This window comes from Rhinoraja longicauda, chromosome 10 (assembly GCF_053455715.1).
Source record: "Rhinoraja longicauda isolate Sanriku21f chromosome 10, sRhiLon1.1, whole genome shotgun sequence".
In the NCBI taxonomy this organism is placed as follows: Eukaryota; Metazoa; Chordata; class Chondrichthyes; order Rajiformes; family Arhynchobatidae; genus Rhinoraja; species Rhinoraja longicauda.
Genome location: NC_135962.1, coordinates 54,028,479 through 54,054,846, shown reverse-complemented (window position 1 = coordinate 54,054,846; position 26,368 = coordinate 54,028,479). Strand labels below are relative to the sequence as shown.

Genomic DNA, 26,368 nt, shown 5'->3' with positions numbered 1-26,368 from the left:
GGCGGTGTGGGCAAGCTGGGACAAAGGGCCCATTTCCATGCTGTATGGCTCTATGACTACTGTGAACGGGTGATCGATGTTTGGTGTGGACTCGGTGGGGCCGAAGAGCCCGTTTCTGTGCTGTAAAATCTCTAAACGCTCTCAAAACCACCATGCAGTTTTGCCGTGACCCCTGTAGACTACCCGAATGAGGGGTGGAAGCTGGGTTTGGGTTTGATGGCTCCAACTGTTGGGTGAACTCTTGCCTCTCCGCCCTTGTGTGCAGGCCGCTACTGGGAGATGGTGGAAAGGCTGAAGATCAATCAGTTCTACGGGGCGCCCACGGCAATCCGCCTGTTGCTGAAGTACGGGGACGAGTGGGTGAAGCCTCATGACCGGACCTCACTGAAAATACTGGGCTCAGGTCAGTACCCAACCCGCTAGAGCAGAAACCCTGCGTTTATGTAGTGATAACCTGTTGTATTACGGCTTGTGACATGTGTTGCTCCTCATTCTCGCCAACAATTCCGGAATAGGTTAATTTCTGGAATGGAGGTTTACTGGGTTAATTCCCGGAATGGCGGGACTGTCGTATGTTGAAAGACCGGAGTGACTCGGCTTGAATACACTGGAATTTAGAAGGATGAGAGGGGATCTTATCGAAACGTATAAGATTATTAAGGAGTTTAGACACGTTAGAGGCAGGAAACATGTTCCCAATGTTGGGGGAGTCCAGAACCAGGGGCCACAGTTTAAGAATAAGGGGTAGGCCATTTAGAACTGAGATGAGGAAAAACTTTTTCAGTCAGAGAGTCGTGAATCTGTGAAATTCTCTTCCTCAGAAGGCAGTGGAGGCCAATTCTCTGAATGCATTCAAGAGAGAGCTGGATAGAGCTCTTAAGGATAACGGAGTCAGGGGGTATGGGGAGAAGGCAGGAACGGGGTACTGATTGAGAATGATCAGCCATGATCACATTGAATGGTGGTGCTGCCTCCTCCTGCACCTATTGTCTATTGCCTATTGTCTTACATCTCTGCCCTGGCATTTTCGCCATCTTTTCCATTACTTGGCTTTGGACTTGCAGCGTGGAATCAGGCCTTTGGCCCACCGAGTGCGCGCCGACCAGCGATCACCCCGTACACTAGCACCATCCTACACACTAGGGACAGTTTACCATCAACCCTACAAACCTGTACGTCTTTGGAGTGTAGGAAGGAAACCCAAGTGGTCACGGGGAGAACGTAGAAACTCTGTACAGACAGCACCCGTAGTCAAAATCGAACCCAGGTCTCCGGCGCTGTAAGGCAGCAACTCGACCGCTGCACCACATTGCCGCACTCTCGCCATTGATGCTCCAGCATGGTGGATGTGGGCCGAAAGGCCTCATTCTGTGTGTTTGCAAATGTGTCAGTGGGTTATGCGGAGAAGGCAGGAGAATGGGGTTGGGAGGGAGAGATGGATCAGCCATGATTGAATGGCAGAGGAGACTTGATGGGCCGAGTGGCCTAATTCTGCCCCTATCGCCTATGAACTTATGAAAATCCAAGATGGCGCCCAACCCAGGCGATTATTTGTGTGCTAGTCACAGAAGTAAATCTGACCTTATGAACTTAGCCGCAGCTTCTTGTTCAGTGCAGTGAAATGAATTTTCTTCGTCTGTTTGATCTTCTCAGTTGGCGAGCCGATCAATGCGGAGGCGTGGGACTGGTATTACAGAGTGGTTGGGGGCGGGAGATGTCCAGTGGTGGATACCTGGTGGCAGACAGGTAAGAGGCTGCTTCCCATCGGTGGCTCTGACGCTGTGCACCGCCAGTGGGTTTGACAGAGACCCCGAGTTACACAACATAGAAACAGGCCCTTCAGCCCACTTTGCCCATGTTGACCAACGTACCTATCTGAGCCAGTCACATTTGCCTGGGTTTTGCCCATCTCTTTATTGACATTGAAAAAATCATCCACGCATTCATTTCCTCCCGCCTAGACTACTGCAACTCCCTATACGCTGGGATCAGCCAATCAACCCTGTCTCGCCTGCAATTGGTCCAAAACGCCGCAGTGAGACTCCTGACGGGTAGCCGTAAAAGTGACCACATCACCCCGATTCTGGCCTCTCTCCACTGGCTCCCAGTACAGTACAGAATCAACTTCAAGCTCCTCCTATTCACATCCAAAGCCCTAAACGGGCTTGCCCCACCCTATATCAAAAATCTTCTAACCCACCACTCTGTCTCCAGGTCCCTCAGGTCGGCCGACTTGGGGCTACTGACTACCCCGCGGTCTAGGCTTAAGCTCAGGGGTGACCACGCTTTTGCGGTTGCAGCTTCGAGACTGTGGAACAGCATCCCTCTCCCCATCAGAACTGCCCCCTCCATCGACCCCTTTAAGTCCAGGCTCAAAACCTATTTCTACTCCCTAGCGTTTGAGGCCCTCTGAGGGGGCGCTGTGAACTGTTTATGTATGTGCTGTTATGTTTGTGTGCCATTGTATGTTCGTTTCTTAGTACCTGAACTGATGTACAGCACTTTGGTCAACGTGGGTTGTTTTTAAATGTGCTATACAAATAAAATTGACTTGACTTGACTTGACTTTAGACTTTAGAGATACAGCACGGAAACAGGTCCTTCGGCCCATCGAGTTCGCACCGACCAGCGATCCCAGCATACTGACACTATCCTAGTCACACACTTGGGACAATTTACACTTGTACCAAGCCAATTAACCTGCAAACCTGTACGTCTTTGGAGTGTGGGAGGAAACCGAAGACCTCGGGGAAAACCCTACGTGGTCACGGGGAGAACGTACAGACAGCGCCCGTAGTCGGGATCGGATCCGAGTCTCCGGCGCTGTAAGCGCTGTACCGCTGCTCAAACGGTGATCCTTAGACTCTTAGAGATACAACATGGAAACAGGCCCTTCAGCCCACTGAGTCCATGCCGACCAGTGATCACCCTGCATGCTTACACTATCCTACACACTCGGGAGGAAGACAGGTTTTTAGGTGAGAGGGGAAAAGTTTAACAGGAATCTAGGGGGCAACTTTTTCACAGAGAGCGCGTGGTGGGTGTATGGAACGTGCTGCCAGAGGAGGTAGTTGAGGCAGATACAGAACATACTAAACTTACAAAATTCTTAAGGGGTTGGACAGGCTAGATGCAGGAAGATTGTTCCCGATGTTGGGGAAGTCCAGAACAAGGGGTCACAGTTTAAGGATAAGGGGGAAGTCTTTTAGGACCGAGATGAGAAAGTTTTTTTTCACACAGAGAGTGGTGAATCTGTGGAATTCTCTGCCACAGAGGGTATTTGAGACCAGTTCATTGGCTTTATTTAAGAGGGAGTTAGATGTTGCCCTTGTGGCTAAAGGGATCAGGGGGTATGGAGAGAAGGCAGGTACGGGATACTGAGTTGGATGATCAGCCATGATCATATTGAATGGCGGTGCAGGCTCGAAGGGCCGAATGGCCTACTCCTGCACCTATTTTCTATGTTTCTATGTTTCTATGCATTTAAAAGAAACTTGGACGGGTACATGGATAGGACAGGCTTGGAGAGGTAAGGACCAAATGCGGGCAGGTGGGTCGAGCAGAGATGGGACATCTTGGTCGGCATGAGCAAATTGGGCAGAAGGGCCTGTTTCCGTGCTGTATGACTCGATGACTCTATAACTGAAGGGTTTAACAGGGAGGAAAGAGCAATCCTTGCAATGAGCAAGGATTGAGTCAGTTCATCAATGATGAATTAATACAATGACTTTTCGAACAGAGCTAATCTTTCTGAAGCTTGACATGGTTAGTAACGCAGACGAGGGTACTCAAGAGGGACAATCTGTGGTGAATCTGTGGAGTTCTTTGCCGCAGACGGCTGGGGAGGTCAAGTCAATGGATATTTTTAGGGCAGAGATAGATAGGTTCTCGATTAGTACGGTTGTCAGGGGTTACGGGGGGAAGGCAGGGGAATGGGGTTGAGAGGGAGAGATAGATCAGCCATGGTTGAATGGCGGAGTAGACTTGATGGGCCGAATGGCCTAATTTTGCTCCTATTTCTGATTGGTTAGCACGCAACAAAAGCGTTTCACTGGACCTGGGTACACGTAACAATAAACTAAAAACAAAATGTAAGTCAGAATGTCATTGTTCTGTTTGGGACATTTGACAATAAAACACTCTTGACTCGAATGTTTCAGTGCTGAAGGCTGATGATCTGCCTCAGGGTCTCTGTTCAGTTCAGTTCAGTTTAGTTTAGTTTAGTTTATCGTCACGTGTACCGAGGTACAATGAAAACCTTATGTTGCGTGCTATCAAGTCAGCAGAAAGACAGTGCATGATTACAATCGAGCCATTATAGTGTACAGGAATAACGTTTTTTGTGCAAGGTAAAGCCAGCAAAGTCCGGTCAAGCATAGTCCGAGGGTTTCTCCAATGAGGTAGATAGTAGTTCAGCACTGCTCTCTGGTTGTGGTAGGATGATTCAGTTACCTGATAACAGCTGGGAAGAAACTGTCCCTGAATCTGGAGGTGTGCGTTTTCACACTTCTATAGCTTTTGCCTGAGGGGAGAAGAGGGAGGGGCCAGGGTGTGGCCCGTCCTCGATTACGCTGCTGGCCTTGCCGAGGCAGTGTGAGGTGTAGATGGAGTTGATGGAAGGGAGGTCGGTTTGTGGGATGGTCTGGGCCGAATACTGATGGGCGGTTTCTCTTGCAGAGACGGGAGGGATCTGTATCGCCCCTCGACCCTCTGCAAGGGATGCGGAGATTGTCCCTGCCATGGCAATGAGGCCCTTCTTTGGAATAAACCCTGTCCTCATGGACGACCAGGTAACTGGGGTGCATTGTCTCAACCCCTTTAACTCACCCACCCTGCAGCGTTAATCGATCGAAAAAAGCAGCGCGGCAACAGGCCCTTCGGCCCAGCGAGACCATGCCCACTACCGATCACACTTCCACGCTAGTTTAGTTTAGTTTTTTAGTTTAGAGGTACAGTGCGGCAACAGGCCCATCGGCCCTCCGACACCGCACTGACCAGCGATCCCCGCACACTAACACTATCTTACACACACTGGGGACAAACTTACATTTATACCAAGCCAATTAACTTACAAACCTGTACGTCTTTGGAGTGTGGGAGGAAACCGAAGATCTCGGAGAAAACCCACGCGGGTCACGGGCAGAACATAAAGCTTTGTACAGACACGGGCAGCACGGTGGCACAGCGGTCGAGTTGCTGCCTTACAGTGCCAGAGTCCCAGGGTTGATCCTGACAACGGGTGCTGTCTGTACGGAGTTTGTACGTTCTCCCCGTGACCGCGTGGGTTTTCTCCGAGATCTTCGGTTTCCTCCCACACTCCAAAGACGTACAGGTTTGTAGGTTAATTGGCTTGGTATAAATGTAAAATTGTTCCTACTGGATAGTGTTAATGTGTGGGGACCGCTGCTCGGCGTGGACTCGATGGGCCGAAGGGCCTGTTCCCGCGCTGTATCTCTAAACTAAAACTAAACCACTCCAGCACTTTGTGTCTTTTTTCCCTATGTAGCTGGCTGAATGTCTTTTAAATGTTGTTATATTTTATACATATATATTCTGCCTCAATCATTTATGATTGGAGCAGAATTAGGCCATTCGGCCCATCAAGCCGATTCTGCCATTCAATCATGGCTGATCTATCTCTCCATCCTAACCCCATTCTCCTGCCTTCTCCCCATAACCCCCGACACCCGTACTAATCAAGAATCTATCTTTCTCTGCCTTAAAAATATCCACTGACTTGGCCTCCACAGTCTGCTGTGGCAAAGAATTCCACAGATTCACCATCCTCTGATTAAAGAAATTCCTCCTCATCTCCATTCTAAAGGTACGTCCTTTAATTCAGAGGCTGTGACCTCTGGTCCCAGACTCTCCCACTAGTGGAGGCATCCATCTCACACATCTACCCGATCCTGGCCTTTGGCTATTCGGTAAGTCTTTGCGTTGATGCTACTTTGCGTTATGCCATTATGCCATTACACTCTTTGCTCTGTCTGTTCCAGGGTCAGAGGTTAATGGACAACAACACCTCTGGGCCTCTCTGCATCGCCCAGCCGTGGCCAGGGATGGCTCGGACTATCTACAACGACCACGACAGATTTGTGAACACGTATTTCAAGCCCTACCCCAGTGAGTGGACGTGTGGTGTTGAGAATGAATGTTTCGTGGATCTGTGGGACTAGCGTAGACCCAGTTCAGTTTAGTTTACTGTCACGTGTGCCAAGGTACAGTGAAAAGCCTTTGTCACATGCTAATCAGTCAGCGGAAAGGCAATACATGATTACAATCGGAGATAGATAGATTTTGATTAGTAACGGTGTCAGGGGTTATGGGGAGAAGGCAGGAGAATGGGGTTAGGAGGGAGAGATAGATCAGCTATGATCGAATGGCGGAGTAGATCTGATGGGCCGAATGGCCTAATTCTACTCCTATTCCTTATGAGCATTCAGTGTACAGATACATGATAAGGTGGCGCAGCGGTAGAGTTGCTGCCTTACAGCGAATGCAGCGCCAGAGACTCAGGTTCGATCCTGACTACAGGTGCTGTACTGTACGGAGTGTGTACGTTCTCCCCGTGACCTGCGGGGGTTTTCTCCGAGATCTTCGGTTTCCTCCCACACTCCAAAGACGTACAGGTATGTAGGTTAATTGGCTGGGCAAATGTAAAAAGAAAATTGTCCCTAGTGGGTGTATGATAGTGTTAGTGTGCGGGGATCGCTGGGCGGCCCGGACTCAGTGGGCCGAAGGGCCTGTTTCTGCGTTGTATCTCTAAATCTAAATCTAAAAAAAAAAATAAGGGAATAATGTTTAGTGCAAGGTAGAGCCAGCAAGGTCCGATCAAGGGCAGTCCGAGGGTCACCAAAGAGGTAGATAGTAGCTTAGCACTGCTCTCTAGATGTGGTAGGATGGTTCAGTTGCCTGATAACAGCTGGGAAGAAACTGTCCCTGGATCAGGTGGCTAGGCCCAGGGCAGAGACATGACTTTGGAAGATCTGTCAGCGACGGCCAGTTTCTGAGGCACTTTCTCCCCTTTCTCTCAACAGACTACTTCTTCACGGGTGACGGAGCCCACAGATCTGAGAAGGGTTATTACCAGATCACCGGCAGGCTGGACGACGTCATCAATATCAGCGGACACCGGCTGGGCACGGCCGAGATTGAAGGCGCTGTGGTAGGAGAAGCTCGACGGAGGCAACGTGCGTTTCAAACCTCTCGTATCAGCGGGCATTTCTTGTTTTTGGGACTTATTGGAAGGATTTCAATGGGGCAGTAGAATTGCTGCCTCACAGCGCCAGAGACCAGGTTCGATCCCAACCACGGGCGCTGTCTGTGCGGAGTTTGTTCATTCTCCCCTTGACCAAGTGGGTTTTCTCCGGGTCTATAAGTTAGAGGAGCATAATTAGGCCATTCGGCCCATCGAGTCTACTCCGCCGTTCAATCATGGCTGATCTATCTTTCCCCTTCAACCCCATTCTCCTGCCTCCTCCCCATAACCCCTGACACCCGTACTAATCAAGAAATCTATCTCCCCTTAAAAATACCCACTGACTTGGCCTCCACAGCCGTCTGTGGCAATGAATTCCATAGATTCACCACCCTCTGACTGAAGAAATTCCTCCTCACCTCCTTTCTAAAGGCACGTCCTTTTATTCTGAGGCTCTGCGTGCCACATCCCAAAGACGTGCGGGTTTGTTGGATAATGGGCCTCTGTAAATTGGCCCTAGTGTGTACGATAGAACTAGTGTACAAGTGAGCAATGGTCGGCATGAACGTGGTGGCCGAAGGGCCTGTTTCCATGCTGTGTCTCTAAACGTATTATCTCGTGGTTAGTAGGTCACCACACTAAAGCACTCTACATCATGTTGTGTGGTATTATAATTGTGCTGAATGGGAATGATTGGAACAGGGCGGCACGGTGGCGCAGCGGTAAAGCAGCTGCCTCACAGCGCCAGTGACCCAGGTTCGATCCTGATCACGGGTGCTGTCTGTACGGAGTTTGTACGTTCTCCCCCTGATCTGTGTTGGTTTTCTCCGGGTGCTCCGGTTTCCTCCCACATTCCAAAGACGTGCGGGTTTAGACAATAGGCAATAGGTGCAGGAGTAGGCCATTCGGCCCTTCGAGCCAGCACCACCATTCAATGTGATCATGGCCGATCATTCTCAATCAGTACCCCGTGCCTGCCTTCTCCCCATACCCCCTGAGTCCGCTATCCTTAAGAGCTCTATCTAAATCTCTCTTGAATGCATTCAGAGAATTGGCCTCCACTGCCTTCTGAGGCAGAGAATTCCACAGATTCACAACTCTCTGACTGAAAAAGTTTTTCCTCATCTCCGTTCTAAATGGCCTACCCCTAATTCTTAAACTGTGGCCCCTGGTTCTGGACTCCGCCAACATTGGGAACATGTTTCCTGCCTATAACATGTCCAACCGCTTAATAATCTTATATGTTTCGATAAGATCTCCTCTCATCCTTCTAAATTCCAGTGTATACAAGCCGAGTCGCTCCGGTCTTTCAACATACCCCTCTGTGTCCAACCCCTTCATAACCCCTTTGCAGGTTAATAGGCTTCTGTAACATTGTAAGTTGTCCCCAGTGTGTGCAGGATGGTGTTAGTGTACGGGGTGATCGCTGGTCGGCACGCGCTCGGTGGGCCGAAGGGCCTGTTTCTGCGCTGTATCTTTAAAGGTATTATCTCGGGGTTCGTAGGTTTCCGCACCAAAGTAATCTCCATCATGTTGTGTGGTGCGAGAGTGGTGGTGAATGGGATTGATTGGAACAGGTCTGGGTGCCATGAGGTGTTGTGGACCCATGCAGCAGTAGAACCCCTCACTCGAATGCTACCATCAAGGCAGGGGCTGAACCCTGGGTCAATAAGGAGTGAGGAAAAGCTTTCCGGAAGCTGTAGAGGTACACCCAGAAATGAGGCACTTCATTTGAAGCAGCAACACAGGAACATGTGTGCACCAGCCACACCAATGGCCCATAGAGTCATAGAGCCACCCACCCAGTCCGCGCCGACCAGCGATCCCCGTGCACTCCCGCACAAATTTACTGAAGTTGTACCGGGCCCTGGTGAGACCGCACCTGGAGTACTGTGTGCAGTTTTGGTCTCCAAATTTGTGGAAGGATATTCTTGCTATTGAGGGCGTGCAGCGTAGGTTCACTAGGTTAATTCCCGGAATGGCGGGACTGTCGTATGTTGAAAGGCTGGAGCGATTGGGCTTGTATACACTGGAATTTAGAAGGATGAGAGGAGATCTTATCGAAACGTATAAGATTATTAAGGGGTTGGACACGTTAGAGGCAGGAAACATGTTCCCAATGTTGGGGGAGTCCAGAACAAGGGGCCACAGTTTAAGAATAAGGGGTAGGCCATTTAGAACGGAGATGAGGAAGAACTTTTTCAGTCAGAGAGTGGTGAAGGTGTGGAATTCTCTGCCTCAGAAGGCAGTGGAGGCCAGTTCGTTGGATGCTTTCAAGAGAGAGCTGGATAGAGCTCTTAAGGATAGCGGAGTGAGGGGGTATGGGGAGAAGGCAGGAACGGGGTACTGATTGAGAGTGATCAGCCATGATCGCATTGAATGGCGGTGCTGGCTCGAAGGGCTGAATGGCCTACTCCTGCACCTATTGTCTATTGTCTATTGTCAGACAGCGGCGAGGTCAGGATCGAACCGGGGTCTTCTGGCGCCGTGAGGCAGCGACTCGACCCGCTGTGTGGGGAGGAGCCTTTGTAAGGCCGAGGGTCAGATTAAACCGCTTATTGCCCCCCACCCCCTCACCACGTTTTCTTTGACCTTTCAGAACCAGCACCGCGTTGTGGCTGAATCCGCGGCGATTGGATGCCCTCATGAGATCAAGGGAGAAGGTAAGAGGAACAGAGGGAGAGAGAGGCGGAGGGAGTAAGATAAGAAAATAACTGCAGATGCGGGTACAAATCGAAGGTATTTATTCACAAAATGCTGGAGTAACTCAGCAGGTCAGGCAGCATCTCGGGAGAGAAGGAATGGGTGACGTTTCGGGTCGAGACCCTTCCTCAGACTGATGTCAGGGGGGCGGGACAAAGGAAGGTCAAAGGGAGTAAGATGTTGACTGCACGGGAAGAGAGCCAAGAGGTGCACATACAACGTTCCAACCGCAGAATCTTCCAGAATAGACTAATAGACAATAGACCCCACCCCACAGGTTCCCATTAATAGACAATAGACAATATGTGCAGGAGGAGGCCATTCGGCCCTTCGAGCCAGCACCGCCATTCAATGTGATCATGGCTGATCATTCTCAATCAGTACCCCGTTCCTGCCTTCTCCCCATACCCCCTGACTCCGCTATCCTTAAGAGCTCTATCCAGCTCTCTCTTGAATGCATTCATAGAATTGGCCTCCACTGCCTTCTGAGGCAGAGAATTCCACAGATTCACAACTCTCTGACTGGAAAAAGTACGTTCTTCATACGGTCATAAGTGATAGGAGGAGAATTAGGCCAATCGGCCCATCGAGTCTACTCTGCCATTCAATCATGGCTGATCTATCTCTCCCTCCCAACCCCATTCTCCTGCCTTCTCCCCATAACCTCTGATACCCGCACTAATCAAGAATCTATCTCTCTCCGGCTTTAAAATATCCGCTGACTTGGCACGGCCTTCTGCGGCAAGGAATTCCACAGGAGGCCACCCTTCTTGCAAAGGATAAGCGTGCGATTGATTGGTAGCAGAAGGGTCTCGACCCGAAACGTCACCCGTTCCTTCTCTCCAGAGGTGCTGCCTGTCCCGCTGAGTTACTCCAGCATTTGGTGTCTTACATCTTTGTTGTAAACCGGCATCTGCAGTTCCTTCCTTCACATTGATTAGCAGAGACTAATACCGGGATTAGGAAAAGTTCGGAAGTCGCCCATTTTATGCACTTGTTTTCTGTCATGCGGCAGATAAGGAGGAAGGTGTGATTAATGTGAAATTAGGGCCTGGAACTGTGTATAGAGGAAAAAGGTTTTTTTCTTTACGGGGGTGGGGGGGGGGTTGTTGACGGAGGGAGTATTCTCCCAGTATTCCAACACTCTGGTCTTGGTTCTTGGTCATGAGCGGTCTCATTTAGCTTCCGACACTAGCCAGGCGGCACTGTGGCGCAGTGGTTAGAGTTGCTGCATTACAGCGCCAGAGACTCGGGTTCGATCCTGACCACGGGTGCTCGCCTGTACGGAGTTTGTACGTTCTCCCCGTGACCTGCGTCGTGGGTCTTCTCTGAGATCTTCGGTTTCCTCCAAAGACGTAGGTAACTTGGCTTGGCGTAAATGTAAAATTGTCCCCAGTGTGTGTGTGTAGGGGTTGTGTTAGTGTACGGGGTGACCGCTGGTCGCCGTGTTGACACGGTGGGCCGAAGGACCTGTTTCCGCTCTGTATCTCTAAACTAAACTAAAATCTAGGCTATGCAAGGCACGCGTAACATAATGGTGTCTTCAAAGTGACCAAGAGGTTCAGGAGAAGACGGGTTCGATCCTGAGTACGGGTGCTGCACTGTAAGGAGTTTGTACGTTTTCTCCCCGTGACCTGCGTGGGTTTTCTCCGAGATCTTCGGTTTCCTCCCACACTCCAAAGACGTACAGGTATGTAGGTTAATTGGCTGGGTAAATGTAAAAATTGTCCCTAGTGGGTGTAGGATAGTGTTAATGTACGGGGATCGCTGGGCGGCACGGACTTGGTGGGCCGAAAAGGCCTGTTTCCGGCTGTATATATATGATATGATATGATAAGAAGGGTGTGAAGAAGAGTCCCAACCTTAAACATCACCCCTCCATTTTCTCCAGAGATGCTGCCTGACCTGCTGAGTTACTCCAGCACTTTGTGTGTACCTTTGGTATAAACCAGCATCTGCAGTTCCTTGGACTTTCTACTTGGAACTTGAACAGTGACTTTGTTGTGACAGATGAGGAGGGGTTTCGCTTGCTGGGGCCCCTCGTGGAGTTGGAGAGGTTGTGGTTGACATTAGTCCGTGTGTTTCCCACCCTCCCCAGCTTCCTACGTCTTCGTTGTCCTGAAGGACGGGATAGACATGGGCGAGGACGTCATCAGGCAGGAACTGAAAGACATCGTCTCACAGAAGATCGCAAAGTATGCTGCTCCTGATCACGTCCAGGTAAAGCCTTGGTCTGGTGTGCTCTGCAACTGTTGCACATACAGCGTTTGTCGGCACTGGCCCTGCACTCGCTGGAGTTTAGAAGGATGAGAGGGGACCTCATTGAAACGTACCGAATAGTGAAAGGCCTGGAGAGAGTGGATGTGCACCTTCTCCAAAGCCTCCACCTCCTTCCTGTAATGGGGCGTCCAGAAACCCAGCAGTAGAGCTGCTGCCTCACAGCGCCGGAGACCCGGGTCTGACCCCGACTACGGGCGCTGTCTGTACGGAGTTTGTACGTTCTCCCCGTGACCACGAGATCTCTGGTTTCCTCCCACGCTCCAAAGACAGGTACAGGTTTGTAGGTTAATTCTCTTGGTATAAATGTAAATTGTCCCCAGTGTGTGTAGGATAGTGTTAGTGTGCTGGGATCGCTGGTCGGTGTAGACTTGGTGGGCCAAAGGACCTGTTTCCCTGCTGTCTCTCTAAAGTCCAAAGATATGGGCAAAACACAGGCAACTGTGACTGGCTCATATAGGTGTTTTATGTTGTGTAACTCGGGGTCTCTGTCAAACCCACTGGCGATGCACAGCGTCAGAGCCACCGTTGGGAAGCAGCCTCTTACCTGTCTGTCACCAGGTATCCACCACTGGACACTTCCCGTCCAGGTGTGAGTTTTCTCTGGGTGTTCCTGTTTCCTCCCACACTCCGAAGACGTGCAGGTTTGTAGGTTAATTGGTTCGGTAAAGATTGTAAATTGTTCCTAATGTGTGTGTGTATGTGTGTGTACGATAGTGTAAGTGTGCGGGGATCGCAGGTCGGCACGGACTCGGTGAGCCGAAGGGCCTGTTTCCGCGCTGTATCTCTGATAATGAACTGCGCACAATGTACACTGCGTGCTGCCTGGGTAGGGTTGCCAACTGTCCCGTATTAGCCGGGACATCCCGTACATTGGGCTAAATTGGTTTGTCCTGTACGGGATTGCCCTTGTCCCGTATTAGGCCCGGGGGGCCCTGTAGGCCTGGACACTGTAGGCCCGGACTGTGTAGGCCCAGAGGCCGCCTAACAGAGGTTGCGTAGCGACCCGCCTCCCAGCCCGGGGCGGCCGCCATTGGTGGAGCGGGAGCACGTGGCTGCTGACTGGGTGAGGTCACGTGGGGTGCGGGGCTGTGACGTCACCTTTTGTCCCTTATTTGGGAGTGAGGAAGTTGGCAACCCTGTGCCTGGGGTACCACTAAAGGGGCAAACATCGTCTGTCTTCCAGATTGTGAAGCGGCTGCCCAAAACCCGGTCGGGGAAGATAATGCGGCGGGTCCTGAGGAAGATCGTGGAGCATAAGCTGGACGAGCTGGGAGACCTGACCACGCTGGACGACCACACAGCCGTGCAGGAGATAGTGGTCGGGTACCGGCAGATGCTGAAGGGGGAAGCTGAGGACTAGGGAGGAGACATCTTGTATGCTCGAGAAAGCGACTTTGATGATTCTTTATTTGTCACGGATGCAACTGCACAGTGAAATTCCTTTTGCATATATTTACACAGGTGGGCGCCGCCATGTCTTTTGCGCCATTATTCCAAAGTCCGGGCGGCCCGCGCGCTCGATGTACTGGAGCGTTTCCCGTGAACCGACGTCCCTCTCTTCTACTCTCCTCGCCCGGCCATCTTTGTGTCCCAGGAGGGCCTCCTGCAGGCGACCTTGAAGGTGCTGGAGGCATCGCCCCGGTTCACCCTCCTACCGGCCCTTGCCCCTCGCGTCTGACGTCTCCAGCTACCTCAAGGTTACGCTGACCGCCGAGCCTTTGGGCGGGATCCCGGTCATGCTGTCCAACAGGCCTTCAGGCGGTTCCCGGTCCCACCGGCCTGCAGCTTGTTCAACAGTCAGTGTCCAGGCAGCACCATGCCACAAGATTTCGTGCAGGTCTCATTCTTCTCGTCTCGAATCTGGAGCTGCTGCCACAATTTATAAGTTCTAGGAGCAGAATGAGGCCATTCGGCCCATCAAATCTACTCTGCCGTTCAATCATGGCTGATCTATCTCTCCCTCTCGACCCCATTCTCCTGCTTAACCCTAACACCCATAATCATGAAGAATCTGCCAATCTCCGCCTTAAAAATATCCATTGACTTGGCCTCCACAGCCTTCTGTGGCAATGAATTCCGCAGATTCACCACCGTCTGACTTCAGAATTTCCTCCTCATCTCCTTCCTAAAGGAACGTCCCTTTTATTCTGAGGCTGTGGCCTCTGGTCCTAGACTCTCCTGCTAGTGGAAACATTGCAGATAAAGGGGAAAATGAAGGCTTCCCCTCACATACATCTCTGAAGTAAACAGTCAAGACTTAACTACAAAGGCCTCTGTTTGCATTCGTGGTAGTTCAGGGGGAGAGAAGCAGAACAATGCTTAATTAAAGCAATAGTACAATTTTCGTGTGGCAAAGAATGACACAAACGACTTTCATAAGTCAGAGGAGCAGAATTAGGCCATTCGGCCCATCGAGTCTACTCCGCCATTCAATCGTGCCGATCTATCTCTCCCTCCTAACCCCATTCTCCTGCCTTCTGCCCATAACCCCCGACACCCATACTAATCAAGAATCTGCCAATCTCTACCTTAAAAACTGATTTGGCCTCCACAGCCCTCTGTGGCAAAGAATTCCACTTGGTTTGTGGGAAGTTTTTTTGATATATTGTTCAATAATTGTTTTTCTGAACTGTCTTCTCAATCGTTTCACTAGTAATCCCATAACTGTTTTAAAACCTACCTGATCTGTTCTCTCCTCATGAATCCAATTACCTTGCCTCCATTTGCTTATTTGTCATCTTTCATTGAATAAAAAAATGTCAGAAATACTTAACAAGCCAGTGAGCGTTTGTGTGGAAAATGTTCATTTCAAGTCAATGATTCTTCAGTTAAACTGGATTCGTTTTGCTTGTCATTTAACTAAAATTGACCTAATAACATCAAGCACCTGTTCTTTCCTTAGCCTGTGTGACTCCTGTCAACAATACTGTTCATAAGTCATAGGAGCAGAATTAGGCCATTCGGCCCATCGAGTCTATGCCACCATTCAATCATGGCTGATCAATCTTTCCCTCTCAACCCCATTCTCCTTCCTTCTCCCCGTGGTGACACCCTTACTGATCAAGAACATGTCAATCTCCGCTTTAAAAATACCCAAATGACTTGGCCTCCGCTGCCGTCTGTGGCAATGAATTCCACAGATCCACCACCCTCTGACTAAAGAAATTCCTCCTCATCTTTCGAAAGGTATCATCCTTTTATTCTGAGGCTGTGCCCTCTGGTCCGAGACTCTCCCACTGGGGGAAACATCCTCTTCACATCCACTCTATCCAGGCCTTTCACACTTGCCTCTTCTCACCAGCCTCTTGAAAAGAACCACAAGCTTCTTCAGATCTTCTGTGTGGGACTTTGAGGAAATGTTGCCTTGTGAGACTTTGACAGAAGCACTCGGATGGTTGTTCCTGAGATTTATTTCATTATTCTACAAAGGTTTTTAAAATTTCTTTACAAAAGTTGACAACATGATTATTAGGAGTTTCATTGAAGGCGTACTGATGGGTGTGATGGAGTGCCACGAATATCATGTCTACCGCTGGAGTCACTGACACCAGAGAGTCAGTAATTTGTATCTCTGCTCTGGGTTTCCTAATTGATCACTTCTCTCGTGAAGCCATGACTTGGAGACAATAGAAGTGAATCTCTGCAAAGTTGAGTTTAGAGATGCAGTGCGGAAACAAGCCCTTCAGCCCACAGAGTCCGCACCCTGCTCAACCAGCGATCCCCGCTGCATACTTGTATACACTGGAATTTAGAAGGATGAGAGGGGATCTTATCGAAACGTATAAGATTATTAAGGGGTTGGACACGTTAGAGGCAGGAAACATGTTCCCAATGTTGGGGGAGTCCAGAACCAGGGGCCACAGTTTAAGAATAAGGGGTAGGACATTTAAAACTGAGATGAGGAAAAACTTTTTCAGTCAGAGAGTTGTGAATCTGTGGAATTCTCTGCCTCAGAAGGCAGTGGAGGCCAATTCTCTGAATGCATTCAAGAGAGAGCTAGATAGAGCTCTTAAGGATAGCAGAGTCAGGGGGTATGGGGAGAAGGCAGGAATGGGGTACTGATTGAGAATGATCAGCCATGATCACATTGAATGGCGGTGATGGCTCGAAGGGCTGAATGGAGTAATATCGGAGTAATATTGTCTAATATTGTCTATTGTCTATACTAAGGACAATTTACAATTTTTAACCAAAGCCAATTAACCTACACACCTGTACGTCTTTGGAGTGTGGGAGGAAACCGGAGCACCCGGGGAAAACCCGCCTGGTCGTGGGGAGAAGGCACAAACTTTGTACAGGCAGCACCCGTGGTCAGGATGGAACCTGGGTCTCAGGCGCTGTAAGGCAGCAGCTCTACCGTTGCGCCACTGTGCTGCCCCAGCCAAGTTGTTGGAATCCGAGAGTCTGGGTTCAGGCTACTTGACCCAACAGTCACTCACTCACTCAAGGCCGATCCCATTCCCATTAACCGTAGCCATCTGCTGTTACGTAGAACGCAAAGTGTCTGTGCAAGTCAGGCAGCATCTCTTGGAGGACATCGACCGGCGACGTGTCGGGTCAGGACGACTGTAGCAGAGGGAAGGAAAGCTGGAAAAGAGTTGGGGGGGCAGGACAAAGCCTGGCAAGTGATAGGTGGATACAAGTGCGGGGGAGTGTTGTTTGGCACATGGGCGGACAAAAGCCTCGGGATGAAAAAGAGACTAAAGTTTTCGTTTCAGAGATCCAGCATGGAAACAGGCCGCTCGGCCCATCGAGCCCACGACGGCCAACAACCACCCGGTACACTGGTTGTATCCTGCACACTAGGGACAATTTACAGAAGCCAATTAACCTACACACCCGCACGTCTTTGGAGTGTGGGAGGAAACCGGAGCACCCGGAGGAAACCCAGGCGGTCAAGGGGAGAACGTACAAACTCCGTATAGACAGCACCCGTGGTCAGGATTTGCAGGTTCATTGGTTTCTGTATAGTGTGTAGGATAGTGCTAGTGTACGGTGATTGCTGGTCGGCGTGGACTCGGTGGGCAGAAGGACCTGTTTCCGTGCCATATATCTAAACGAAACTGAACTAATGGTCCAAAAGTCACCTTCCCAGCTTCTGCAGAGATACTGCCTGACCAGCTCAGTTACTCCAGCACTTTGTGTCCAGCAAACTGAAGAAGGGTTCTGACCAGAAACGTCACCTGTGCCTTTTCTCCAGAGATGTGCCGCCTGACCCACCCGCTGAGTTACTCCAGCACTTTTTGTTTCTGCACAAGTGTCCAGCATCTGCAGTTCCTTGTGTCGACATTCGGAAGGAGCTGATCCGAGGTGAGCTCGGATTGTAAATTTGCACGATGTTGTCCTTCGAGATATGGAGAAAGGCGTGCTCGAGATCCCGGGACCGTCCTCAGCAATCAGAGTTGACCACAATATCGGAGGGAAGAGCTGGGGTAGAGGTTTCATTCTGGGCCTCCACCCGTCGGGATGTGGAGCCCGTCCCTGGAGGAGATCAGGTGTGGTGCTGGGCTGCACTCAGCTCCCATTTCCCATCTCCCAGCAGATGCAACACTGAGTCATGGAACTGTCCAAGGGCAAAGAGGAAAGCAAGCATTAACCCCACAATGAGGCACAAAATAATCAACTTATTGGGCTGTCTGCACAATAGACAATAGGTGCAGGAGGAGGCCATTCGGCCCTTCGAGCCAGCACCACCATTCAATGTGATCATGGCTGATCATTCTCAATCAGTACCCCGTTCCTGCCTTCTCCCCATACCCCCTGACTCCGCTATCCTTAAGAGCTCTATCTAGCTCTCTCTTGAATGCATTCAGAGAATTGGTCTCCACTGCCTTCTGAGGCAGAGAATTCCACAGATTCACAACTCTCTGACTGAAAATGTTTTTCCTCATCTCCGTTCTAAATGGCCTACCCCTTATTCTTAAACTGTGGCCCCTTGTTCTGGACTCCCCCAACATTGGGAACATGTTTCCTGCCTCTAACGTGTCCAACCCCTTAATAATCTTATACGTTTCAATAAGATCCCCTCTCATCCTTCTAAATTCCCGTGTATACAAGCCTAGTCGCTCCAGTCTTTCAACTGGATCGCAATGTCTAACAAACAGTAAAGCACATGCATGAAAGGACTTATAAAAGGACTGGACAAACTAGATGCAGGAAAAATGTTCCCAATGTTGGGGGAAGTCCAGAACCAGGGGCCACACAATCGAAGAATAAAGGGGAGGCCATTTAAAACTGAGATGAGAGAAAACTTTTTCACCCAGAGAGTTGTGAATTTGTGGAATTCTCTGCCACAGAGGGCAGTGGAGGCCAATTCACATGATGGATTTAAAAGAGAGTTAGATAGAGCTCTAGGGGTTTGTGGAATCAAGGGATATGGGGAGTAGGCAGGCACGGGTTACTGATTGTGGATGGTCAGCCATGCTCACAATGAATGGCGGTGCTGGCTCGAAGGGCCAAATGGCCTCCTCCTGCACCTATTTTCTATGTTTCTATTTAAGAGCCGCCATTCCCACATTATTAGTGCAGTTTCTCTATCTTGGTTATTTAGTTTTAGAGAGACAGTGCGGACACAGACTCTTCGGCCCACTGAGTCCTCGCCGACCAGCGATCCCTGCACACTGGCACTATCCTACACACACTAGGGACAAGTTTTTCCGAATATTTTCCGAAGCCAATTGACCTACAAATCTGTACGTCTTTGGCGTGTGGGAGGAAACCGGAGCACCCGGTGAAAAGCCACGCAGGACACGGGGAGAGAAAGGTACAAACTCTGTGCAGACAGCACCTGCAGGCAGGATCGAACCGGGGTCTCTGGCGCTCTGAGGCAGCAACTCTGCTGCCCAGCAGCATCCACGGTGCGGGTCACAAGATGGGTAATCTGAAGGCCTGGACTAACACTCCAGATGTCTGGGTTCAAATCCTCACCAGGACCACCGTGGACTTTTAATTCCGTAATAATGTGGAATTCAACCAAGACTAGTCATTAGTATTAACCGCCACAAAACCACCAGGTTCTTGTGACATGGCGGTAGGGTGGCGCAGCGGTAGAGTTGCTGTCTTACAGCGCCAGAGACCCGGGTTCGATCCTGATTAAGGGCGCCGTCTGTACGGAGTTTGTACGTTCTCCCCGTGACCTGCGTGGGTTTAAACGGAGAACTTTGGTTTCCTCCCACATTCCAAAGACCTGCAGGTTTGTAGATTAATTGGCTTGGTATAAATGTAAATTGTACCTACTGTGTGTGGGGTAGTGTTAATGTGTGGGGATCGCTGGTCGGAGTTTGTTTCAGGGACAGTTGCTTCCCAGCTGTTCTAAGTGAATAGGGGCCCGTGCTCACCCTTGTTTGGGAACACTCAGCACTGACCCAACCATCCTTGCTGAGACAGTTTAGTTTAGTTTAGAGATACAGCGCGGAAACAGGCCCTTCGGCCCGCCGAATCCGTGCCGACCATTGATCCCCAGACACTAACACACTCCTACACACACACACACTAGGGACAATTTTACAACTTACCGAAGCCAATTAACCTACAAACCTGTGCGTCTTTGGAGTGTGGGAGGAAACCGAAGATCTCGGAGAAAACCCACGCGGTCATGGGGAGAACGTACAAACTCCGTAGTCGGGATGGAACCCGGGTCTCCGGTGCTGCAAGCGCTGTAAGGCAGCGACTCTACCGCTGCGCCACCGCGGCCGCCACAGGATGTCCCCACAAATGGTTTGAATTGTGACGCGGAAACATTGTCCACTCCTGCCCCGTTAACTGGACTCCCGCGCTCCCATCCCTCCCGCCCGGAGCTCGCTGCCCTGGGGTAGGACCGTCACTCCCACCTTCTCCAAGCTGCTGCGGTGTCCCACGCTGACCACCGTCATCTCCAGATGTTTGCAGATGTGGTACAGCTCCGCTTCCGTCTCTTCCGTCAGCGCGCTTGTGGCTTCATCCAACACTGGGGGACAAAGAGGAGGTGGAGAAGACCGGGTTTAAAGATGGGGGGGGGGGGGGGGGTTGGGTCTCAGAGCACTGCATTGTCACTTCCTTCCCTAGAACCTGTCTCACAGTCTCATAGAATAGAAACAGGCCCCTCAGCCCAACTTGCCCACACCCACCAACATGTCCCATCTACACTAGTCATAGTCATACAGTGTGGAAACAGGCCCTTCAGCCCAACTTGCCCAAACCCACCAACATGTCCCATCTACACGAGAGTCATAGTCATTCAGTGTGGAAACAGGCCCCTCAGCCCAACTTGCCCACGCCGACCATCTACACTAGTCCCACTTGTCTGCGTTTGATCTGGCTTCATTGATAGCCACAGAAAACAAGAATGAGGCCCAAGAGCCTGGGGCGGCACCGTAGTGCAGCGGTAGAGTCGCTGCCTCACAGCACTAGAGACCCGGGTTCGATCCTGACCATGGGCGCTGTCTGTACGGTGTTTGTACGTTCTACCCCGTAACTGCGTGGGTTTTCTCCGGGTGCTCCGGATTCCTCCCACCTTCTAAAGACGTACATTCATAGGTTTTATAGGTTTATCGGCCTGTGTAAATCACCCCTAGTGTGCAGGACGTAGGGCTGGTGTACGGGCGGTCGATGGCCGGCGTGGACTCGATGGGCCACATGGCCTCTTTCCACACTGTATCTCGCTGCACTCTCTCATCTCTCAATGTTCTCCGCTCAATGCACCCTTCCAGCCCAACCCCTAACCCACACGGCTACTACTGAAGGTTTGCAATGGGTTCAGGATGGGATACCCTGACAAAGCCAGTGGGCAGCAGCTTCCACGGAGACTCTACGGTCTAGCTTGAAGTGTGAAAACGCACACCTCCAGACTCCAGACTCAGAGACAGTTTCTTCCCAGCTGTTATCAGGCAACTGAATCATCCTACCGCAACCAGAGAGCAGTCCTGAACTACTACTGTCTACCTCTTTGGTGACACTCGGGGCTAACCTTGATCGGACTTTGCTGGCTTTACCTTGCACTAAACGTTATTCCCTTATCATGTATCTATCTACACACTGTCAACAGCTCGATTGTAATCCTGCATTGACTTTCCGCTGACTGGTTAGCACGCAACAAAATTATTCACTGGAATTGAGTAGGATGAGAGGGGATCTTATAGAAACGTATGAAAATTATAAAAGGACTAGACAAGCTAGATGCAGGAAAAAATGTTTCCAATGTCGGGGGGAGTCCAGAACCAGGGGACACAGTCTAAGAATAAAGGGGAGGCCATTTATAAACAGAGATGAAAAAAGACTTTTTCACCCAGAGAGTTGTGAATTTGTAGAAACTCTCTGCCTCAGAAGGCAATAGAGGCCAATTCACTGGATGAATTTATAGACAATAGACAATAGGTGCAGGAGTAGGCCATTCGGCCCTTCGAGCCAGCACCGCCATTCAATGTGATCATGGCTGATCATTCTCAATCAGTACCCCTTTCCTGCCTTCTCCCCATACCCCCTGACTCCGCTATCCTTAAGAGCTCTATCTAGCTCTCTCTTGAATGCATTCAGAGAATTGGCCTCCACTGCCTTCTGAGGCAGAGAATTCCACAGATTCACAACTCTCTGACTGAAAATGTTTTTCCTCATCTCAGTTCTAAATGGCCTACCCCTTATTCTTAAACTGAGGCCCTTTGTTCTGGACTCCCCCAACATTCGGAACATGTTTCCTGCATCTAACGTGTCCAACCCCTTAATAATGTTATACGTTTCGATAAGATCTCCTCTCATCCTTCTAAATTCCAGTGTGTACAAGTCTAGTCGCTCCAGTCTTTCAACATATGACAGTCCCGCCATTCCGGGAATTAACCTAGTAAACCTATGCTGCACGCCCTCAATAGCAAGAATATCCTTCCTCAAATTTGGAGACCAAAACTGCACACAGTACTCCAGGTGCGGTCTCACTAGGGCCCTGTACAACTGCAGAAGGATCTCTTTGCTCCTATACTCAACTCCTCCTGTTATGAAGGCCAAATTTAAAAGTGAGTTAGGTAGAGGTTAGCGGAATCAAGGGATATGGGGGGAAGGCAGGCACGGGTTACTGATTGTGGATGATCAGCCTTGATCACAATGAATTGTGGTGCTGGCTCGAAGGGCCAAATGGCTTCCTCCTGCACCTATTTTCTATGTTTCTATGAGCTTTTCGCTGAGCCTCGGTACACGTGACTATAAACTGAACTGAGAAGTCGGCACGGCCGGTGGAGGGCGGGACACGGACCTGCAAACCTCGGCTGGTGGTAGAAGAGGCGGGTGAAGGTCAGCCGCTGCATTTCCCCCGGAGACAGCCCGTCGTACCTGGGGAGAGGAAACACCCGCGAGCCCATCAGATGGACAGCTCCCTCACCACACTCTGTGCAAGGGTTGCAATCCTTTCCCCACAACGTCAGCCCAATCCTCCCCGTCCACTCTCTGGGGTGAACAAACACCAGTTAAAACACCAGGTGGCGCAGCGGTAGAGTTGCTGCCTTACAGCGAATGCAGCGCCGGAGACTCGGGTTCCATCCCGACTACGGGCGCTGTCTGTACGGAGTTGGTACGCTCTCCCCGTGACCTGCGTGGGTTTTCTCCGAGATCTTCGGTTTCCTCCCACACTCCAAAGACGTACAGGTTTGTAGGTTAATTGGCTTGGCATAAATGTAAATTGTACCTACTGTGTGTGGGGATAGTGTTAATGTGCGGGGATCGCTGGTCGGCGCGGACCCGGTGGGCCGAAGGGCCTGTTTCTGCGCTGTATCTCTAAATCTAAAAAAAAATCAAAAAAAAACCCCAAGATCCTCGGTTTGCTCCCCGTGACCTGCGTGGGTTTTCCCCAGGTGCTCCGCTTTCCTCCCACACTCCAAAGACGCACAGGTTTGCAGGTTAATTGGCTTCTGTAAAGTTGTAAATTGATCCCTAGTGTGTGCAGGAATAGTGTTAACGTGCGAGGATCGCGGGTCAGCACGGACTCGGTGGGTCGAAGGGCCTGTTTCTGCGCTGTACCTCTAAAATAAATTGCTGATCGAGGCAGAGGATGTTCAGCTCCTGCTCTGAGGCCGTCTCCCTTATTAACTGATGTGGACACATCTGGTGGGGAGCAAGTTCATAAGTTCTAGGAGCAGAATTAGGCCATTCGGCCCATCAAGTCTACTCCGCCATTCAATCATGGCCGATCTCTCTTTGGTCATTCAATCCCATTCAATCATGGCTGATCTATCTCTCCCTCCTAACCTCACTCTCCTGCCTTCTCCCCATAACCTCTGACACCTGTACTAGTCAAGAATCTATAATTATATAATATAAAAAATATCTATTGACTTGGCCTCCACAGCCTTCTGTGGCAAAGAACTCCACAGATTCACCACCCTCTGACGAAAGAAATTCTTCTTCATCTCCTTCCTAGAGGAACATCCTTTAATTCTGAGAATATGACCTCTGGTCCCCAGTCTCTCCCACTGGTGGAAACATCCTCTCCACATCCACTCTATCGATGCCTTTCCGCAGAGGATTCACAGTGACCGGACTCTGGGTCACTCACAGAGTCTCTCCAGTGTGGGCTGCGAATCGTGACAAGCAGCTGTCCTGGGACCTTAGGAACCAATACTCATTCCTCACAAATTCTCTTGACTCGAAGCCTTAGCTTAGGTTAGTTTAGAGATACAGCGCGGAAACAGGCCCCTCAGCCCACTGAGTCCGCACCGACCAGCGATCCCCGCACACTGCACGCACAATCCTACACACACTTGGGGACAATTTTTACATTTGCACCAAGCCAGTTAACCTACAAACCTGCACGTCTTTTGGAGTGTTTGGCGGCACAGTGGCGCAGCGGTAGAGTTGCTGCCTTACAGCGAATGCAGCGCCGGAGACTCAGGTTCGATCCTGACTACGGGCGCCGTCTGTACGGAGTTTGTACGTTCTCCCCGTGACCTGCGTGGGTTTTCTCTGAGATCTTTGGTTTCCTCCCACACACCAAAGACGTACAGGTATGTAGGTTAATTGACTGGGTAAATGTAAAAATTGTCCCTAGTGTGTGTAGGATAGTGTTAGTGTGCGGGGATCGCTGGGCGGTGTGGACTCGAAGGGCCTGTTTCCGCGCTGTATCTCTAAATCTAAAAACCGGAGATCCCGGAGAAAACCCACGCAGGTCACGGGGAGAACTGAAGGAGGGTTCCGACCCGAAACGTCACCCATTGCTTCTCTCCAGAGATGCTGCCTGTCCCGCCGAGTTACTCCAGCATTTAGTGATCTACTGTCACGAGAACGTACAAACTCTGTACAGGCAGCAACTCTACCGCTGCCCCACCGCGCCGCCCCACTAGGAGAAGATTAAAAGCGACTCACCAGTTCCAATCGACTCTCTCATCCAGCCCGCCCGTCCTCCTCAGCAGGGGGCCCTGAAAGACAGGGAAACCACTTCAGTTATTTGCCAGAAACCCAGACCTGTCTACAGTCATCGTGTGGGGTTGGGATCAGGTGGTGAAACAGGTAGAAACAAGGATGCTGGTTTACCAAGGAATGACACAAAGTGCTGGAGTAACTCAGCGGGTCAGGCAGCATCACTGGAGAACATCGATAGGTGACGTTTCGGGTCGCGACCCTTCTTCAGACCGACTGCAGGGGGAGGGTGGGGGGAGAAAGCTAGAAGAGTGGGCGGCACAGCGGTAGAGTTGCTGCCTCACAGCGCCAGAGACCCGGCTTCGATCCTGACTGCGGGCGCTGCCTGTACGGAGTTTGTACGATCTCCCTGCGACCTGCGTGGGTTTTCTCCGGTTGCTCAGGTATCCTCCCACACTCCAGAGACGTACAGGTTTGTAGGTTAGTTGGCTTGGTGTAAATGTAAAATTACCCCTAGTGTGCGTAGGGTTGTGTTAGTGTGCGGGGATCACTGGTCGGCATGGACTCGGTGGGCCGAAGGGCCTGTTTCCGTGCTGTATCTCTGAACGAAACTAAACTAAGAGTGGAGGGCCGAGGCAGGTCACTGGTGAACACGGGTGACACAGGTTCAACTATCTGCCTTATCAACCCACCCCCTCGAGTACAATCAAGCCACACATGTAGAACAGGTAGCGCAAAGAGGAAAAATACCAGAGTGTGGAAGATAGTTGCAGTTGCAAAGTGCAGATTTTTTTTTTTAAAGTGCAAGGACTCCAAAGAGGTAGATTGGAAGATCAGCACCACGACCTATCTTTTGGGAGGACATTTCAGTAGACTGCTAATGGATGGGGTTGCAAGGAGCACTGCCATTAATCAGACATTAAGCTGCCCCCTGGTGTCTGTGGGAGGAACGACCAATATATCACTGGATATTTTTAAGGCATTGGTAGATAGATTCTTGATTCGTACGGGTTTAGTTTAGAGATACAGCGCGGAAACAGTCCCTTTGGCCCACCGGGTCTGCGCTGACCAGCGATTCCTGCACATTAACACTAGCCGACACACACTAGGGACAACTTTTACATTTATCAAGCCAATTAACCTATAAACCTGCACGTCTTTGGAGTGTGGGAGGAAACCGAAGATCTCGGAAAAAACCCACCCAGGTCACGGGGAGAACGTACAAACTCCGTGCAGACAGGATCCATGGTCAGGATCGAACCCGGGTCTCCGGCGCTGCATTCGCTGTAAGGCAGCAACTCTACCGCTGCGCCACCGTGACCGCCCGGGTGTTAGGGGTTATGGGGAAATGGGGTGAAGAGGGAGAGATAGATCAGCCATGATCGAATAGCGGAGTAGACCTGATGGGCCGAATGGCCTAATTCTGCTCCTATCACCTATGAACCTATGAGCAAGGTGAGAACTTACCAAGCCAGTCGCCTCCAAGAAGCGGAGAATTCTTTCGTCGTCGGCTGATCCTAGGAGATATAATTCAACAGAGTCACAACTCCATCAGGCCACCGCGCCTGCGATACAGAACGATGTGTAATGTGGTACCTGAAAGAGGGTAGATTTCCTTCAGAGGGTAAATCACCTGCACAAAGAAACACGAGACAGGTCAGCACTATTTACAAAGCAGCTTCCAGAGCAGCAACAAGAAAGCCCACCAAAGCCTCTACTTCCTTAGAAGGCCAAGGCTGACTGGTTAGCACGCAGCAAAACTGCACCTTGGTACCCAGGACAATAAACTAAACTGAACACGGTGGCGCAGCGGTAGAGTTGCTGCTTTACAGCGAATGCAGCACCGGAGACTCAGGTTCGATCCTGACTACG

The 26,368-nt window shown here is 50.6% G+C and overlaps 2 protein-coding genes across 2 annotated transcripts in view; one reads left to right on the top strand and one right to left on the bottom strand.

Annotated features, from left to right (window-relative positions):
- The window catches only part of LOC144597459 (acetyl-coenzyme A synthetase 2-like, mitochondrial), a 53,003-nt gene extending 38,045 nt beyond the window's left edge, over positions 1-14,958 (top strand). The window contains exons 7-14 of the mRNA XM_078406885.1: positions 266-403; positions 1,654-1,746; positions 4,678-4,790; positions 6,000-6,126; positions 7,041-7,168; positions 9,801-9,864; positions 12,003-12,124; positions 13,368-14,958. Coding sequence (XP_078263011.1) covers positions 266-403; positions 1,654-1,746; positions 4,678-4,790; positions 6,000-6,126; positions 7,041-7,168; positions 9,801-9,864; positions 12,003-12,124; positions 13,368-13,544 — 962 coding nt within the window. The 3' untranslated portion in view covers positions 13,545-14,958. The remainder of the gene's footprint in view (positions 1-265; positions 404-1,653; positions 1,747-4,677; positions 4,791-5,999; positions 6,127-7,040; positions 7,169-9,800; positions 9,865-12,002; positions 12,125-13,367) is intronic.
- abcd4 (ATP-binding cassette, sub-family D (ALD), member 4) overlaps positions 14,461-26,368 on the bottom strand; it is a 36,371-nt gene continuing 24,463 nt past the window's right edge. Inside the window, exons 14-19 of the mRNA XM_078406886.1 lie at positions 26,093-26,129; positions 25,964-26,013; positions 24,503-24,555; positions 22,401-22,477; positions 20,014-20,129; positions 14,461-17,747 (exon numbers count right to left, since the gene is read on the bottom strand). Of these exons, the coding sequence (XP_078263012.1) occupies positions 17,676-17,747; positions 20,014-20,129; positions 22,401-22,477; positions 24,503-24,555; positions 25,964-26,013; positions 26,093-26,129 (405 nt within the window). The 3' untranslated portion in view covers positions 14,461-17,675. The remainder of the gene's footprint in view (positions 17,748-20,013; positions 20,130-22,400; positions 22,478-24,502; positions 24,556-25,963; positions 26,014-26,092; positions 26,130-26,368) is intronic.